This window comes from Mirounga leonina, unplaced genomic scaffold, assembly GCF_011800145.1.
Source record: "Mirounga leonina isolate KUSES-001 unplaced genomic scaffold, KU_Mleo_1.0 Mir_169, whole genome shotgun sequence".
NCBI classification, from domain to species: Eukaryota; Metazoa; Chordata; class Mammalia; order Carnivora; family Phocidae; genus Mirounga; species Mirounga leonina.
This window is the reverse complement of record NW_023270431.1, coordinates 1,114,964-1,132,932: the sequence shown is the minus strand read 5'-3', so window position 1 is coordinate 1,132,932 and position 17,969 is coordinate 1,114,964. Positions and strand designations below refer to the sequence as shown.

At 34.5% G+C, this 17,969-nt stretch overlaps 1 protein-coding gene across 4 annotated transcripts in view; it reads left to right on the top strand.

Annotated features, from left to right (window-relative positions):
- The window catches only part of USP25 (ubiquitin specific peptidase 25), a 129,529-nt gene that overhangs the window by 24,759 nt on the left and 86,801 nt on the right, over window positions 1–17,969 (top strand). For all 4 annotated transcript variants that reach the window (XM_035015123.1, XM_035015122.1, XM_035015124.1 and 1 more), the window contains exons 3-4: window positions 2,889–3,033; window positions 13,134–13,257. In XM_035015123.1, coding sequence (XP_034871014.1) covers window positions 2,889–3,033; window positions 13,134–13,257 — 269 coding nt within the window. The remainder of the gene's footprint in view (window positions 1–2,888; window positions 3,034–13,133; window positions 13,258–17,969) is intronic.

Here is a 17,969-nt window from a genome sequence, read left to right as displayed (position 1 = left end):
GAGAAATAAAACTTGGCTAACATTTAACTAATTGCACCTTACGAACATTCAGTAGCAAGCTGGTTAGTATATGCAGTAAATAAAATGCATCATTTTGGTTGCATCTTCTGTTGTTCCCTCATTTTCACATGGAGAAACTCAGATGAATCAAATCACATGGATATGCCCACTGAAAAAGAGCAAGAGAATAAAAGATGTTTAAGAACTAGAACTGCAGGGGCACCTGGGTGGCTCAGTCAGTTACACCTCCAACTCTTGATTTCAGCTCAGGTCATGATCTCAGGGTCCTGAGATCCAGCCCTGCCTTGGGCTCATTGCTGTTTGAGATTCTCTCCTCATATAATAATAATAAACAGGGATTTACACAACTTGGAGACAAGTTGGGGAGCCTGTTTGAGATTCTCTCTCTCCCTCTCCCCCAACTCCGCCTTGCTCTCTCTCTTATAAATAGGATATAAATAAATCTTAAAAAAAAAAGAACTAGAACTGCATTTTAAAGTTATTTCTATACTGCTACTAAAGGCTAACAGCAATACAGTATTTTTGCTGTTGTAAGGCATACATACAACTTCAGTCCTTTGGAACTTACTCCATGAGACGAGTTTAATTATGTAATTTTTGATTCCGAGCCAAAAGTTCTTCATTTGTTTCTAGAAATAATCTTATCTTTTAGATGACTGTAATCATGATAATAATCACTGGCGGTTATTAAGCTCCTGTAGTACTAGGTGCTATTCTAAGTATTTTATGTGGCTAACACCCTCCTGGTAACTCTACTGAGAAAGGTGTGGTATGTGGGTGAGCTGGAAGAGAAACCGAGCAGCCTGGTCCTGGGGTGGCACACTTAATTTCCACCTTTACTGCAATCTTTGCTTCATTTTTTTTTCCTATCAGGAAAGTGATGAAACAGTGCTGTTTAGAGCATTAATGCAGGGTTTATGAAGCAACTCTAAGGATTTGGAGAGGAAGCAAAAATGTCAGACCTCAATTTTTATGATTATGACATTTAGATGATTGCCAGTCCTTTTCTTATTCTGATAAGTATGACTCAGTCACTCCATGTCTGTTTTCAGAAAGTGCCTTTACCATTCTATATCTCTGAGTGTGAGGCTATACCCATTACCTTGTCAGGGCAAGTTTGGGGAATTCACTTTTCTTTTTTTTTAACTTGGGAAACATGTAAAATATGTTTAATTAAATGAACATAAAGAGTTAATCAAATGAACTGTTGTCCACATTTTCTTTGAGTTAAGTTGTATGCTATAGTTTTTTTGTTTTTTTTTTTTAACTTTGGTTTCATTTACCAGTAGTTGGTGGGGGGGGGGTCAGTGTACTTAAACCTTAATCATTACCCAGTATAAATTTGTAAGGTGTTTAATAATGAATTCACTTTCTCAGTAATGTACTGACAAGGAACATACTTTTGAGAAACACCATGTCATTGATAGATTTCAGTAGTTTTATTTTAAGAATCTATTTTTAGCCCTCCAAAGTAAGTGATCTGTCTCCAAGTTGTGTAAATCCCTGTTGCATTCAGTTTATTATTATTATATGAGGTAGTATATAAAAAGCATTTGGCACATTTCTTGGCCCATAGTGAGTGTTCGATAAATGTAGCCGTTGTTACTGCGCATTACTTTACAGCTGTTTTACTTATCCAGCTATAGATTATATTATACCCATATTTCTGGTGAGTCATTTAAGAGTCTTCTAATGGTTGTGATATAAAGTTTAAAGCAGTGGTGCTTTTCCAACTGCACTCTTACTTTTTTCTCTCTTCCCTGGCTAACTATAATTGGAGTTGGGGTGGGTTGGGGACCTCATTCTTCCAGTTGCTCAGGTTTCAAATCTTGGAATCATCCTGATCTTTCTCCTTCTGTCACCTCTCACATTTAATGTGATGTTGGACTCTCTGCCTTAGCCCTTTCTCTCCTATAGTCTATTCTCAACACACAGCCAGAGTGATCTTTTTAAAATATAAGTCATACCATGTCATTTCTGTCCAAAATCCTCCACTGGCTTCCTTTTACAGTCTCTGTGTATGCTAAAGTTCATGAGGCCTGCATAGTCTTAGGTGTTCTGGCCTTCTGTTACAAAGATCACTTCATTATTAATATCTGGGCTTCCTAATGTTGTTTCAATTAGCTGTCCTGGAACTGTTATATTTATTACTAACTCTACAGAGACTAGAGAGATAGAACTGGTCATGTCTCTTCTCATTATTTTGCTGTTATAAAAATTCTTGGTTTTCTATCATCTGCTTTCTTCTAAATTAACTTCAGAATAATTTTGTCCAGATATGCTTTTGATGAGAACTATGTTAAATTTATATACTTAATTTGGGTAGGATTGTCATCTTGATAGGATTGAGTATTTCTGTCTGGTTCTGTGTGTCTCTCTGTACTATCAAGCTTCAGAATGTTTTGCTGTTTTCTGCCTACAAGTCTGACATTTGCTTAAGTTTGCCTCTAGGTATGCATTCAGAATCCATATTAAAGTTTATATTTCTTCTTTGCAGAAGTACTGTTTTAAATATTCATTCTCATCCTTTTGTATGGCAAGTTCCAAAAAACATTTTTTAGTTTATTTGTTTAGAAGCATAAGTTTTGTGATTGACTTTTGTTAAGGAGAAGTGAAGGTAATGGGAAGCTAAGAAATTATAGAATTGATTCTTATGTCAGTAGTCTTAATAGAAAAAGGAATTACTATTAATAGAATATACTTTGTTTATGATGAGTTTGTAAAATTAGGATCACATAGAATGATTTTAAATCTAAAAGTGATTTTTGCTATTAAGTATTAGTTGCTGTGGAGAAACTTAAATAAATCATGTGAGAATGTATGGAGTTATTCCAAAATGTTTGATGTTCCATTCTTGATATTTGAAGGATAGTAATGGAAACTTGGAATTAGCGGTGGCTTTCCTTACTGCAAAGAATGCCAAGACCCCTCAGCAGGAGGAGACAACTTACTACCAAACATCACTTCCTGGCAATGATAGATATATCAGTGTGGGAAGCCAAGCAGACACAAGTAAGTTTACTTCTCTTTCTTAATATTTTAGTAAGAATGTAATGAAAAACTTCCCTTGGGAATATGTTTTGTTTAAGCAGAGGTGAAGGACAAAGAACCACTTTACTTTAACCTTGGTTCAAGGTGTAGTTGAAAAGAGTATATGTTTTTATTTAGTGCATTATTATTTTCTCCAGTTCAAGCGTAAAAGATTGTATTTGAGTTATGTAGCCTTTCATAGAGTATTCCATTTAGTATTCATTGTTTTGAGATATAGAACAGCAATAGGTGTTACTCATGAAAGAAACAAACATTTCCAGGATTTTATATGGGCACAAACATTTGTTTTATGGATTTTAAGTGTTGGTAGAGGCCTTAGTATTATTTTTGAAGGTAAGCTATTGTTTCTAACTACTGGTAGGTTTACCACTTAATAGAATTTCCCTTCCCTCAACCCTCGCCCCTCACCAAAATGAAGATTTTAGAAAAAAGTTTGTTACCATGTAACAAAATAAACACACAAACATACACAGACATACACACACACACACATATATGGAAAGTTTTATGTGGGATTCTACTTTTTCTTTATAATGTGAATAGTTCTGCTTATGTGTAGCACTGAATTTTTCAAAATATGTTTAGTTACCTCTATCTTATTATGATATAATGACTGCACTATATAAAATGTATTTATTTTATAAAAGGTATTTATTTTTATGCATTTTGTATTTGAGAAATTTGATTACTAACTTGTATTTGAAGAGAATTTCTGAAACTTTTTTTTTTAAAGATTTTATTTTTAAGTAATCTCTATACCCAGGATGGGGTTTGAACTCACAACTGCCAGATCAGGAGTTGCCTGCTCTGCTGACTGAGTCAGCCAGGCACCCCTCTGATTTTGTTTATAGACTTCCTCAGAGTTAAAAAACAACTAGCAAGAACATATTCACATGGTTGTTTATAACTGTTGTCAGTAAAGATTATTTTAATATTTGTTGATAAAATATTTTAATTTCAAATTTTCAGGATAATCTTAATATTTTTGTTCACAAACGATCTTATGTGCCAAAAGCTGAAATACTCCTACCTCATATAGGTAATAGGTGATGGAAGAAGTTTTGTATATGTGAGACAGACCTAATTGTTTATGTCTACGTTCAAGGCAAACTGTGTTTTGGACCCTATCTACATCTCTAACTTCATTTTCTCCTGTTTTTCTCTTTTTACTTTATAAAACCGTGATAATTCAGGATGGCTTGGAGTTCTTATCCACCCAGTGCTATTTAATTTCTTTGGTCTTTACACTCACTGTGCCTTCTGTCTGGAATCCCCTCTAGCCTTTACCCCCAGCTTAATTACCTCTGGTGTTGTAAGACTTAGGTCAGGAGCTTCTGGCTTTAGAATATTTCTCCTGGCTTCTAGGTTGGAGCAAGTGCTTCTGTAGCACCCAGAGCGTACTTGGGTCTTCATGAATACTGTGTTATTTTGAAATTATTTGCTTGTGCCTTTCTTTCTCACCAAACAGGAGGCTTAACAGGACAAAAGACCATTGATGTGCCTATCATCACGCTAGAATAGTTTGCATAGTTTCTCAAAAAGCGTTCATTGAATTATTTTTGATAATATATATAAAAAAGCTGTTTCAGAACCAATGAAAAAGAATGAGGTTGAGAAGCTTGTTGAAAGAAGTTAGAAAAAAGAGAAGTAGTATAAATAGTGGAGGAACTAGTGTGTGAGAATAACATCTGTCTTTCAAGGTTCCGAGACTTGGGGGAAAATGAAATTAGGTAGAGAAAGGAAAAAAGGTTTTCGACTGAAGGCAGCTCGTTAAAGTGAAGGAAACAGGAAATTGACTAAACATGGTTTAGTGGAAACATTGTTCTAGTGGAAAGGATGACAAGATTTTAGACTGATAGATGTGAATTCTTAATATAGATGGTAGACTTTGTGACACGAGGTAGTATATTATAGGTAGGTAGGGAATTAGGATTTATAAGACTTTCCTAAATAAAAGAAGATGTTATTTGCTCTGTAAAATCAGCAAGTATTGTTTAAGCCAGATGTTAACACCTGTTCAAGACTTTTGACAAGGAATAATGAAAATGTTGTGGACAAAAGAGATTGAATAGATGCTCTTAGGGAGAAGGCAAACCTGATTTCAGAAGGCGTGTGTCCCATTGAATGATAATTAAAAGTTGTGTGTGTGTGTGTTTGTGTATGTAGCTCTTGGAAAATATTCATTAAGTAATTTTTTTTATAAGATTTATTTATTTGAGAGCGAGATTGCGTGCCCGTGCACATGCAGGGGGGAGGGGCAGAGGCAGAGGGAGAGACAGTCCCAAGCGGACTCCACATTGAGCATGGAGCCTCATATGGGGCTCGATCTCACGAGATCACACGATCATGACCTGAGCTGAAACCAAGAGTCGGTCACTCAACCAACTGAGCCACCCAGGTGCCCCTCATTAAGTAATTTTATATTTCACTTTAAAGAAATGGTAGAGAAATGGAGTTTCTGGTTTCATTATAACTGATTATCATATTGGGCAAATTGTGTGCTGTTGTGGTTTCTTTATCAATAAAATGTGCTATCCTTCTCACCAAGGTGCTAATTTATAATTAGTAATTCAATAAGTTGGATAGTGTGTCCATAAAGTTGTTTGCAGATTAATGAGAAAATCCTTGTAAAAATAAAATGTGGTGATTGTATTATAACAGTATCAAAAGGCGAAAAAAATCTGATGAGGTAACATTCTTTTCCATTTAACAAATTTGTACCATACTTCATAAAGTTCTAAGAAGTACAGTTGCCTTTAGGAAATAGATTTGGCATTTAAATTTGTCAGCGTCACAGTAGTGTTACATGGTGTAAAAGTGAGAAAGTAAGGAGATGTCATGCATTCAACAGATTTATTTTTTTATTTTTTTATTTTTTAAAGATTTTATTTATTTATTTGACAGAGAGAGACATAGCGAGAGAGGGAACACAAGCAGGGGGAGTGGGAGAGGGAGAAGCAGGCTTCCCGTCGAGCAGGGAGCCCGATGCGGGGCTCGATCCCAGGACCCTGGGATCATGACCTGAGCCGAAGGCAGACGCTTAACAACTGAGCCACCCAGGCGCCCCTCAACAGATTTTTTAAATTACTATGCTGTTAGTCCTGAGAAGAAATGACGTCTTTTGTCTATTTTTACTTCTTGGAAGGAGTGGTAAAACATGTGAGAAGGAAAGATAGGAAATAATTACAAATATATATTCAAACACAGGCCTCTATTGAGAAAACTGGGTAAGTGCTACAGGAGTCTGGTATATTGGAGCTATCAGAGTGTGAGGAAGTTCTCAAGCGATTGTTCTAGACATCTAGAACAATATAAAAATCCTTTTCGAGCATTTTCAAGTTTATGACAAAACTCAGGAATGGATCCTTTACTATTCACTTTCCTTACCAATGCTGCGCTTATAATTTCAGCAGCTATTAATAAAAACAGAACAAGATCGTTTAGAGTTCAGGTGTTCAGTACAGTTGCCTATAGTCACATGTGGCAACTTAGATTTAAATAGAACTTAAAACTAATGCTAAAATTTAGTTCCTCTGTTGCACTAGACACATTTTTAGTGCTCAGTAGGAGTCTCATGTGCCTAGTGGCTACCATATTGGACAGTGTAGATTAATACTGTATTTCCATCATCACAGAAGGTTCTTTTGGACCTCACTGAAAGAATCTGAGTTCAGCAGTGAGAAGATTGGAAAAGTAGGAACATCTTAAGAGCTGACTGGGAGCAGAGGAGAATAGGAGAGTGGGGTGGGAAACACATACATTGTGTATGTCTTCTTGCTTTTAAGTACTGTTCTTCTAACATGATACTTTATTATGCTATTTGTCCTTTCACTTACTAGAAAAAATTTTAGGTGGATAAAGCATATGTTCTTAAGTTTCTAATTAGTGCCACTCTGAAGATGACTCACTCCTTTTTATCTCTATTCTGTAGTCTAGATTTAGCCTTTATTGTTTAATAAATATTTACCGATTGCCTCATCTCTATCAGATAGTTTTTTAGGCCATTAAAAAACAGAGTCTCAGTTTACATAGGAGAAAGACAGTAAACAATAAATAAATAATGTCAGGTAGTAGTCAGTTCATGAAAAATAGTAGAGTAGGGTAAAGGGACAGAGGGTGACAGGGATGTGGTTGTATGTCAGGCAGGAGATATGCTAAGACAAAGAGCTGGTCAGGGAATTATCTCTTGGGTGAGTTCACATTTATACAGATACCTGAGTGAAGTTAGGGAGTAAACCTTGTGGGTGTCCGAGGCAGGTGCATCCCAGGCTATGCAGGAGTATATTTGGCTCAAGAGATGAATGGTGTGGATATAGCCATGGTGAAGCAGAGTGAAGTGCGGGTGAGAATGGTAGTTTTCTTATTTCTGATCTGCTGACCATCCCTTTGTTCATATTTGCCTCTCTCTCAAGGGCATCCTCATTCTTCTTGTGGCCCAGTGATTTTTCTTCTTTTTTAAAAACAAGCTCTTCCTAATATCCCAAAATAATCATTTAGTTTGCAGTTCTGTCAGTTTTTGTATACTTTTCCCTTCAGTTGCTCTTGCCTGGTATTTATTATTCCAACTCTTGTCAAACTCTTATTCAACACTTTAACTCCTAACTCCCCGAACAGTTCTTTCTATTCATATCATTCCCCTGCCTAGAAGTCTTTGCTGGTGGTAAATATAAACTGGACTTATCGGGGTAGAAAAAAAAAAGGATTTCCCTTAGGTTTAACCCTGTGTAGGTAAGGAAAACAGTGGAAGAACTTTTTTTTCTCCTAAAATCAAAATCTTTACATGTATTGTAGTTTCAACTATATTATGGGCTAAATTGACTTTTGTAAACTAACTTGGAACCTCATGTCATTTAATATACTGTTTTTATGGGACAATGAATTATGAGTTATAAATAATGCCTACATTTGAAGTTGAATTCGTTGTTAAGTTCATGACTGCCTATATTTTGGAGTGAGCAGAGAAATGTTTCATAGTTGGTATTTAAGTTTTACTCAAATGGTAATTCTTTGGAGAGTGAAAGATTCATTAGGGTGAGTGTTATGTTTTGTTATATATATTTCTGACTTTACAGAAAAAAAAGTTTGAATTTGGGCAGACTTGAAAATGATGGAGGCTTTTGTAACATGAGATTTTCTATAGTGTTATTCAGCTAACACTAATACATTTGTGCCCTTGAGTTGTGTTCATACTAGTACTAGAGGGAGGGTTGATTGAAACAAAGCTTGGTGTTTCACTGAGGTCCTTCCTTGACACAGATATAAAATATTCATAATACTCTGGTATTTGGATGGAATTTTAAAAAGGCTAAATTTTTATATTTGTAATTAGAAATTGTTTCAGTTAGAAATTATTTATAGCCAAGTGTGTTCTCTGTTCCTTTTTGAGTTTAAGCATATAAGAAAGTCATAGAGGGCTAGTTTTCATTGTGAAACAAAAGTTCATTACATGCTTCATATTTTAGGAGAAACTGTTCTAACTCTAGAAAAAGAAGAAACTCATGTTTAACCATTCTGTTGAAATAACATTTAATTCGTTAATATCTGGTCTTAAAATCATATGTTTTTGGTATATGAGCAGGTTACAATAGTCTTTGAGGATTGCCGTATTGTTTTAAAATATCCTATGGAAAGAAAGAAGCTTTATGGAGTAATGGGAACATCCTGGAGAAAAATTATTGTGATTATAATGAAATTACAAATAATAAATAAACCTCCTCCATTGCTTAAAGGAAAAAGCCCCACCTTTTCAGTTAAGGACCAGTAGTCTCTGATTAACCTATCATGCTAGCATGAAAGAATACTATTGCTTGTTTCTTCCTTTGCTTACACTCAAAATACTTCTGACACCAGATGTGTGAATTTTTTTCCACACCTGACTGATTGTCCAACACCAGCTGGGTGTCCTGCAATTCAATTCAATTCTGACACTGTCTACCTGACATTAGCTTCAGATTCTATAAGTTAAGGGCTCTCAGTCCCACAAGACTGCCCCCCCACTTTAGATGCCAGTCACAAGTAGTGGGTCCCCAGGTTACCCACACTTCTGTCTGACTTCGCTACAAAATGGGAGTTCCCATAGCATCCTCCTTGAGTTTGATAATTTGCGATAATGGCTCATAGAACTCAGGGAAACACTTAACATGTACTGGTTTATTGTATAAAAAGAATATGATAAAGGATACAGATGAACAGCCAGATGAAGAGGTACATAGGGCAAGGTCTGGAAGGGTCCCAAGCTCTGGAGCTTCTGTCTCATGGAGTTGGGGTGTGCCACCCTCCCAGCATGAGAATATGTCCACCAACTCGGAAGCTCTCCGAAGTCCATACTTTAGGAACTTTTATGGAGGGTTCATCAGGTAGGCATGATTGATTATTAACTTAATCTCTAGCCCTTCTCTCCTGCGCGGAGAAAAAAGTTCTCTCAAAGTTCCAAGCTTCTCATCATAGTTTGGTTTTTCTGGTGACCAGCATTCATCCTGAAGCTATACAGGAGTCCAGCAGGAGTCATCTCATTAGAGCAAAAGATGCTCCTATCACCCAGGAAGTTCTAAATAATTTAGGAACTCTGTGTCAGGAAATGGGTCAAAGACCAAAAATTAGAAACTTACCTTGTTCTTTGAATGGATTTACTTATGCATGATTTTATCATACCATGGAAAAGATTTCATTCTAAATGTTGGAAGAATGTCTACATTCTAATACAAATCAAAATTGTTAATCACTTGATTTCCCCAGAAAAGCTTTTAGGTGTTGGGAAGATGTATGCATAGTGATAGAAACAAGTTTTCCAAAGTTACCATTTTTGCTTGAAAAGTCCACATTATTCATTGGCAACACATACCCTCATTTGTTTTCCCGCAGGTGACAGGCTCACTTTGTTTATTCTCTAGAAAATATCTGCCAAACTCTGAAGTTTGATTCCTCCTAGTTTGTAGTTTGTTAGTTGTTTTTTCAAGTAAAAATAGTGTTCCATGAAAAAAAAAATCAGCCAGTTTAATTGGCTTGCAACTCAAGCATTGCACTAGTGTTTTCTCTTGAGCAAAAGCTTAACTTTGGATGCAGCAGAAGTACTATGCATACTTCCTGTTTTGTTATATAGAATTAAAAGAATACGTAAATCTGTGTTTGAGATTTAATACAATAAAATTTTCCCTTTTTATCAAGGATCTAAGAGAAACTGGCTTTTTTTTTTTTTTTCCAGTAGTGAGTATGTATAGTTGTAATACAGTGAATTGCCCAAAGAACTTGGTGGTAACTGCCTCGATTTGTGCAAAGATGCTGTTGTTTTGTATCATCAGTGCAAATATGATACGGGAGGAAAGGCAAATAGCATCTTAGTATTTTTATGAGAATATTTTTTTACTTATGGAACCCCCTTCTCTTAGGGTCATGGGGGAATACCCAAGGCTCCATTAACCACTCTTGGAGATCTGCTAGTATAGAGGAAAGATTTAATAGTTAGAAGACTTAAATTTAAAGCCTGTCCACCATTCTTTATTCTTAATGATGGTATATTTCATTTCTCACAACTTCAGTTACTTATGAAATAGGGTTAAGAACACTTTGCCTTGTTTTTTGCTTTTATGTTGCTTGAGTTACAATTAAATTATGAAAAGCTCTAATTATAAGTTGTTGCTATTTCTAAATGAGTTTCTGCTCCAGTCAGTTTCCTTTACTTGTCAGACATGAAACGGTAAACACTCTAGATCGTTTCAAAGGAGAAATTTAATACAGGTGATTAGGATCTTAAAAAAAGAAAAATCACTGGATAGATTGGGGGAGGGATCTTTAGTTCAGCCTTGTGAAATGATCCCCAGATTCTTATAGGACTGGCCAGCCAGGGAAGCTGCTCCCTCTGCCACTCTCAGGAAGGTAGTGAGTGAATCTGGAGGCTGCCTCTGGGACATGAGTTCAAGAACATACTTCTGGAGCTGCAGGCCAGAGGACAAGCAGGCAGGATTAGGTAACTGCCACTGAGCTATGCCTGAACATTGGAATGCAGAGTCTAGTTGCCACTTCTACTCTCTGTCTCTTGACATCCCCGAATCTGGAAACTGGACCCTGGAATGCTATGTGGAACAACCTGTATCTCTTCAGTCGTGCTGGAGAAAATAGCCCGAAGGAGCAGAACAGTGGCTGCCCGCTCACTTCTGTGCTCTGTGTCCCTGTTAGTGCATCTAGCTGGTGGAGCCTAAATTCTATTCAGAACCATGTAACTGTAAGTGAATTGGGAAAACAGATTTTGTTTTGTTTTGTTTTAATCTTTCTACCTTCTGCAGTTGAGGAAAGCACACTAGGAGGATGAGGGAATGGAGTCTGAGGGCTAATTAATCATGTCCCCCAAACCGGTTTTTCTGCTGCTTTGTGATTTTCAAATTATTTTTTTTACTTCCATTATTCTCTCTTTACTCACTTGAGTTCTAGCCATTATTTAATAACCAAGATAGTTCTCATTTTTTGAGGTGCATTCATGCCTCTCTAGTCCTAGCTTCTTCATCAGTTTTGAAGCTGGACTGGATGGCTCTACCCAGGCGATATCCATCTACAACTGTGATCTAGGTGGACTTGGGTCTTGTAAGCAAGACTTAGGAAACCTTCGGCCTTCTGGTGTACGTAGGCGTGCTCCATCACTTCAGTACCTTGCTGTATTCTGTTCTACATTTTACTTGACTGAATTTTTTTGGACCCTACTTACTACATTTTCATGAAGTTTTATTATACTCTCTACAGACCTTTAAAAAACACCTTCCATAGCCAACTATTATTTCTACTATTTTTAATATTTTTTTTTTGTAAGTGACTTCAGAGAGAAAGTGTGGGTAACAATAGAAGTAGACTTTTGAAACTGTCAATATACATTATTTCTTTCTCAGTAAGTGTGGCATATTCTTTTTGAGTAACTACATATAACCCTAGAGTCAGATGGTGAAATGCAGGCATTTTATTTCCCATCCCCTACTCCTTTTTATGTTTCCCCTCTTGCAAATTTTTTTTATAAGATTACAAAGAAAAAATGTAATTTTTAACGTGTCTCAAATACAAATAAACAAAATGAATATAAAATGTACCCAAAATACCTGTAAGCATAAGCCTAAGCACACAAAGCTATAGCTTTCTGTCTTATCATACTGTTTTGTAACCCTCTACTTAGCAATATATTATGGTTCTTATGATAATGGGGGTATTATTGCCATCTTTTGAGTGAAGGAAATTGACCAGTATATATTGGAAAATTGGATTAAAAAGTTTTTTTCTGAGGGTAATAATGGCTGTTGCCGCTATTCTTTGGAAAAAGAATACTTAGAGCATCAAGACTATTTTCTTTCTAACAAAAGAAAATGATATCATTTATTTGTATATTTCTTTTTGTGAAATGAGAAGTTTTTTTAAATGGAGAGGACTGCATGTTCATTCAGTAATTTAGATGGTAGAGAAGTGTTTAAAATAGAAAGTGAAAGGTCCTGATACTTCCTCTTCCCATAACCCTCCTCCTCAAAATTAACCACTGTTAACAGTTTAATACATTCTTCCAGTCTTTAAAAAATGTATACATATACACTTGTTTATGTATTTATGGTCAGTTAGTTCTGAAGCATAATTTTGGAGATCTTAGTTATTAATTATTATACTTCGTTAGATAATGTCTAGGTGGTAGTATGCATGAACTGTAATGTATGTATATTTGGATTAACTTCAGAAAGCATAAATGTAAATGTTTAATTATGTTGATTTCAATTTTTGTTGGTAAAATCCTGTTTTTAGCAGTCTTTCTGCTTATTAGCTTTTAATCAGAGGCTTTGTAGTAAATATTGAGATTCCTGTGCAGTGAAAAATATTTATGCTCTTTATGCTTTAGGCATATTTTTTAGGGAAGAACATTAAATTTTAAATTATAACCAATTTAAAATGTGTTTGCATTCTCTTCAGAGAGGCTCTTACGGAGAATTAAGTTGGTGCTGACTTTGGTTTGAAAAGATACATTGGGTATAAAATCCCCATGATAAGAATTACCTTCATTTTGTTTGACTTTTAATTTTGAGAAAGATAGTTTTGCTTTTCAGATGTGATTGATCTCACTGGAGATGATAAAGATGATCTTCAGAGAGCAATTGCCTTGAGTTTGGCGGAATCAAACAGGGCATTCAGGGAGACTGGAATAACTGATGAGGAGCAAGCCATTAGCAGGTAAAAACATAATTTGTATAAAGTAGATATAAGTACTTTTTATAATAGAAATAATAATTGGCTTTAATTTCAAGAGGCACAAAGATATACTTTGTTATTCTAAATAAACCCATTAGTAAACTTTAGCATTGTTTTTATATTTTTTTAACTAAAATTTCCATATTCTAGTTCTGACTACATTTGGAGTTTAGATTTTTAGGATTTTGGAGTGGCAATATGAGGCATTTAATTTAGGTGTATATTTTAATATTTTTTTGATTTGTTTTTTCTTCCCTCATCTCTTTTGGATACATTGTCCAATTCAGTTTGTAGTCATTTATAGCAGGGGTCAACAAACATTTTATGTAAAGGGCCAATAGTAAATACTTTAGGCAATATTGTTGGCCATTTGGTTCCTGTCACAATTACTTATCTCTAGGATAGTAGTGCTAAAGCAGCCATAGATAATACATAATTTAATGAGTGTGGCTATGGTTCAGTAAATCTCGTTTTAAAAAAACAGGCTGCCAGCTGAATTTAGCCCACGGGCCTTAGTTCTCTCCATCTTCTGATCTATAATATAATAGTATATTTGTAGGCTTTTTTTTTTTTAAGAAATGGGCAAGATTCCAAGATGTGTGATAGAATGTATCTTTTGGTTTAATAATGAAAACTTTTTAGTTTGAAACCTTTTGATTCATTTATGGATCAAATACAAATAAATTTGACCTTATCATGAAACAGTGTTGATTAAAAAAATCCTTAAAATATAATATAATCTTCTAAAGAACTCTATGGAGGTAGTGGTAACTATTTTATTGAAGAAGAAATTGATCTTTTAAGAGGTTAAATGATTTTCCAAAAGTACACAGCTAAAGTAAATCTTATGACTCCAGTGTTCTTTTCCTTTTAATACAAATTGTTTGGATGTACCAGCTTTCTCAGATAATTTCCCTTAGCATGGTATCATTAGTATATTTCTTTCTAAGTAATCTGAGATTACTGTGTGGTGGTAGATGTCTCAAAATGCTATGTTTAGCAGGCACATAATTTTTCTTAGTAATACTTTTTAATATCTTTAAATGTTACTTTGGAAATGTTACTTCATAAGACATTATAGTAAGATGGAAAGACTTAAATTAAAATTCATTGTCCTTTTCAATTGGGGGTAATACCAATTAATGCCAGTAATTTTAAATGAAAAACCAAAAATACATACATTATCTTTAGACATTGTAATTAAGCTTATTTTCTGAAGGATTTAAAGAAATTGTAAAATTAGGTTTGTTTCAAACAATGGATTGGAATGAAATAATTGTCTTGAGTAATTATAAAACTTGACTAAACTTTGATGAGAAATATTTTAAACGTGAAATACATGAGTTGGATATCATTTAAAGGGTATCATCTATTATGTGTAAAAAATTATAAAATAGAACATATACCATATTATATATGTATTATATATATTTGTACATAAATTTATACCATAATACATACCTAAATATATACCAAATCTTGTTTTTAAAAGTATATGTATATTTTTGTTTAAATGAATTTATATTAGTATATAAATAGAATAAAGTCTGGAAGCTTATATACTTATAAATAGTGGCAGTAGTTTTGTATCATGTGTTTTCAAATTAAAACAGCACGTACTAATTAGTTAATAAGTAAAAATAACTTGAAAGTTAAAGGATTAAAATTATTCCTAATCTGTTATAAAGTTCAATGTATATTTTATATATTTTTCTAGATACTCATTTTTGTCTAGATGGAAATAAATATCTCTTAAGATGGTATTCTTTTTTATTCTTGGTCTTCTAAATTTTAATAAACTCTTAAAATAGTGAATACTTTATAAATATTTTTATTGTACATTACAGAGATTTGGTGTAGTGTAATATGCCATAAAATGTTGCATAAAATTATGTTCTGTAGAAGTAAATGTCATATTAATTTACTGTTACAAAATACAAGTTTTTTGTGGTATGTGTAGATTTTATAATTTACAGTTAAAAAAGTGTTAAATATAAAATGTGCAGTTAATAAGCACATATGTAAATCTTTGTGTCAGAAAAAAGGAAATGTAAGAATTCTAGCTAAACATTTGGCAAAGAGATATTTGTTCCTATGGGTTTATTAATAGGCTTAGGATTCTAAATTCAAAAGGGGAAATGATGTATTTTTAAGAAAAAGCATATATATCATGCTTAAAAGTATATATTTATTCATTACTTAAGTTCACATAACAAAATTTTGCCAAATTCCTCGAATCATTTGATGATGGTTATATTTTAGCAGACATACTTTAATATGAATTCATACATTTGGAATACTACATTATAATTATTTGAGTTACAGCCTATCTTTTTATATCTTAAAACCCTTTGTTTAAGTACTCATAAATTTCATGGTGAAATTTCTTAAGAAATTGAACATTTTTAAAGTGTGCTTCTTAATATAATTACTCCTTAATGTCAGGATTGGATGTATTAATTTAATTATCTCTTGGTTACTAATGCTTAGATAGGGAATAAGTGGAATATGGATAGTTGAAATTTGCTAATAAACTACATTGTAATTGATTTGTGTCTGTGTTGTGTTTGTTGTGAAAATGACTTGCCTCATGAAATGACTTTGAATTAATTGGGTAGAAGATTGGGAGCCACCTGGGGGTTTTCCCAACCAGAATGGCCTAGAGTTGTCATTAGGACAAAGAAAAAAGCATCATGTCAAGGAATGGTTAGGGTGGGTGGGATTCTGAATTTTTAAAATAGGTTTCTATAACTCCCACCCTTTTCATCCTGATCATTACTTAGGAAGCTGTTGTGAGAGGAAACTGCCTTAAGAAGATGTGTTGAACAGGAGTAGATGAGGGAGGCAATTACAAATCTTTTTAAATTGATTTGTGAAAATAATTCTAGGGCTCAACAATATCACATGCCTGTGGATTGTTGAAGATCCATAGAATGCTTATTATTCCATGTTTTGAGTGGCTCTTATGATAAAAAGGTACACCACTGTCAGATTAAAAGTGGTCTGGAAAAATTGAAAATATGAAACAGATTAGTTTCAAGGGCTGCAAGATTGTGGTCAGAGTTGACTGATAAGACTGGAATAGCAATGCTGTAACTTGAAAAAGTGTCAATAATGAGGCACCACTGATAGTCCCAAGAAGGGTTGGGGTGAGTAAGGGGAGAGGTGGGTGGTCAGAGGTTCTTTGTAGTCAGTCTTCCAGAATTGGGCAGGAGTCACACCCCATACAGTGTATCATTCCTCATCATGAGACAGGTCAACTTTTGGCAGGAGTCACATGTCTGACAGGCAGTGGTAGCCTCTGTCAGAAACATAGAATCTCTTAAATTGTCCTCAACATACGATTGTGGATATGTTGCCCTGCTGGGTATGATGGTAGATTGCAGCAGTGATGGTCATCTGGGTAGCGCATACTTGCTGAGCCATCCCATTAGAGAACAGGTACCACTGTATATCTATCACAATGGCTAAAATGAAAAAATAGAAAATACCAAGTGTTGGTGAGCATATGGAGTAACTGGAATGGTCACATATTGTTGGTAGGAATGTATAATGGAATTGCCACTTTGGAAAACTGGGGATTTCTAATGAATTTCAACATATACTATGCTATACTTAGTGTTTCCACCCCTAGGTATAGACCCTTGAGAAAGGAGTACATAGTAGCTTTATTGATAATAACTAAAAACTATAAACAATTAAAACTTGACACAAAAGAGTAACTGCTGTGTGATTCCATTTATGTGATGTTTAAGGACACGCAAAATGAATTTATGGCAATAGAAGTCAGAATGTTAATTTTCTGGCAGGTGGAGAGGACACTGTTGGCTGAAAAAAGGGTATGAGAGAATTTTCTAGAATCCTGGAAATTTTCTATATCTTGATCTGGGTGGTGATCACATGGGTGTATACATATGTAAAAAGTTTCACTGAGCTGTACATTTAAGATTTGTGTATCTTATCATATGCAGATTATCCCTCTATAAAGTACTCTTTACAAAAAAAGCATGTTTTGAGCTGTTTGATAATCAATATGCAAAAACTATTTCTATATATAAAAAAGAATGATAGGGAGGAATTTTAAAAAGCTACCATTTATAACATAAAACTGTGAAAGACCAAGAATAAATTTAATGAATGTGCAAGAACTTCCAAGAAGAAAATTGGAGGATATCATTGAGACACATTAATGAATATGTAAATAATTGGAAATGTATTTCACAAATTGGAGCACTGAACGTTGTAATTTTTTGGCGGGGGGCAGAGAGTGGAGGGGCAGAAGGAGACGGGGAGGGAGAGAATCTTAAGTAGGCTCCACGTCCAGTGCAGAACCCCACGTGGGGCTCAATCTCACAACCCTGAGATCATGACCTGAGCCCAAATCAAGAGTCAAGACTCTTAACTGACTGCCCCACCCAGGTGCCCTGGAGGACTGAACATTGTAAAAATGGTCAGTTCTCCTTAAACTGACTCATGGATTTAGTGTGATTCTAATAATATCATTAAAAAAAAATGAAATCAAAAAAATGTTTCTTTCTTCCTTCCTTCCTTCCTCAGCTTAAATGATGTGTATGTCTTTCAGTGAGTATGTTTCCTTAAATGTACTTAGATGATCTAAAGTGGGATGTTTTCAACATTACTGCTATAATGCAATTTAAGTAATTTAAATTTAAACAATACAAACATAAAACTAG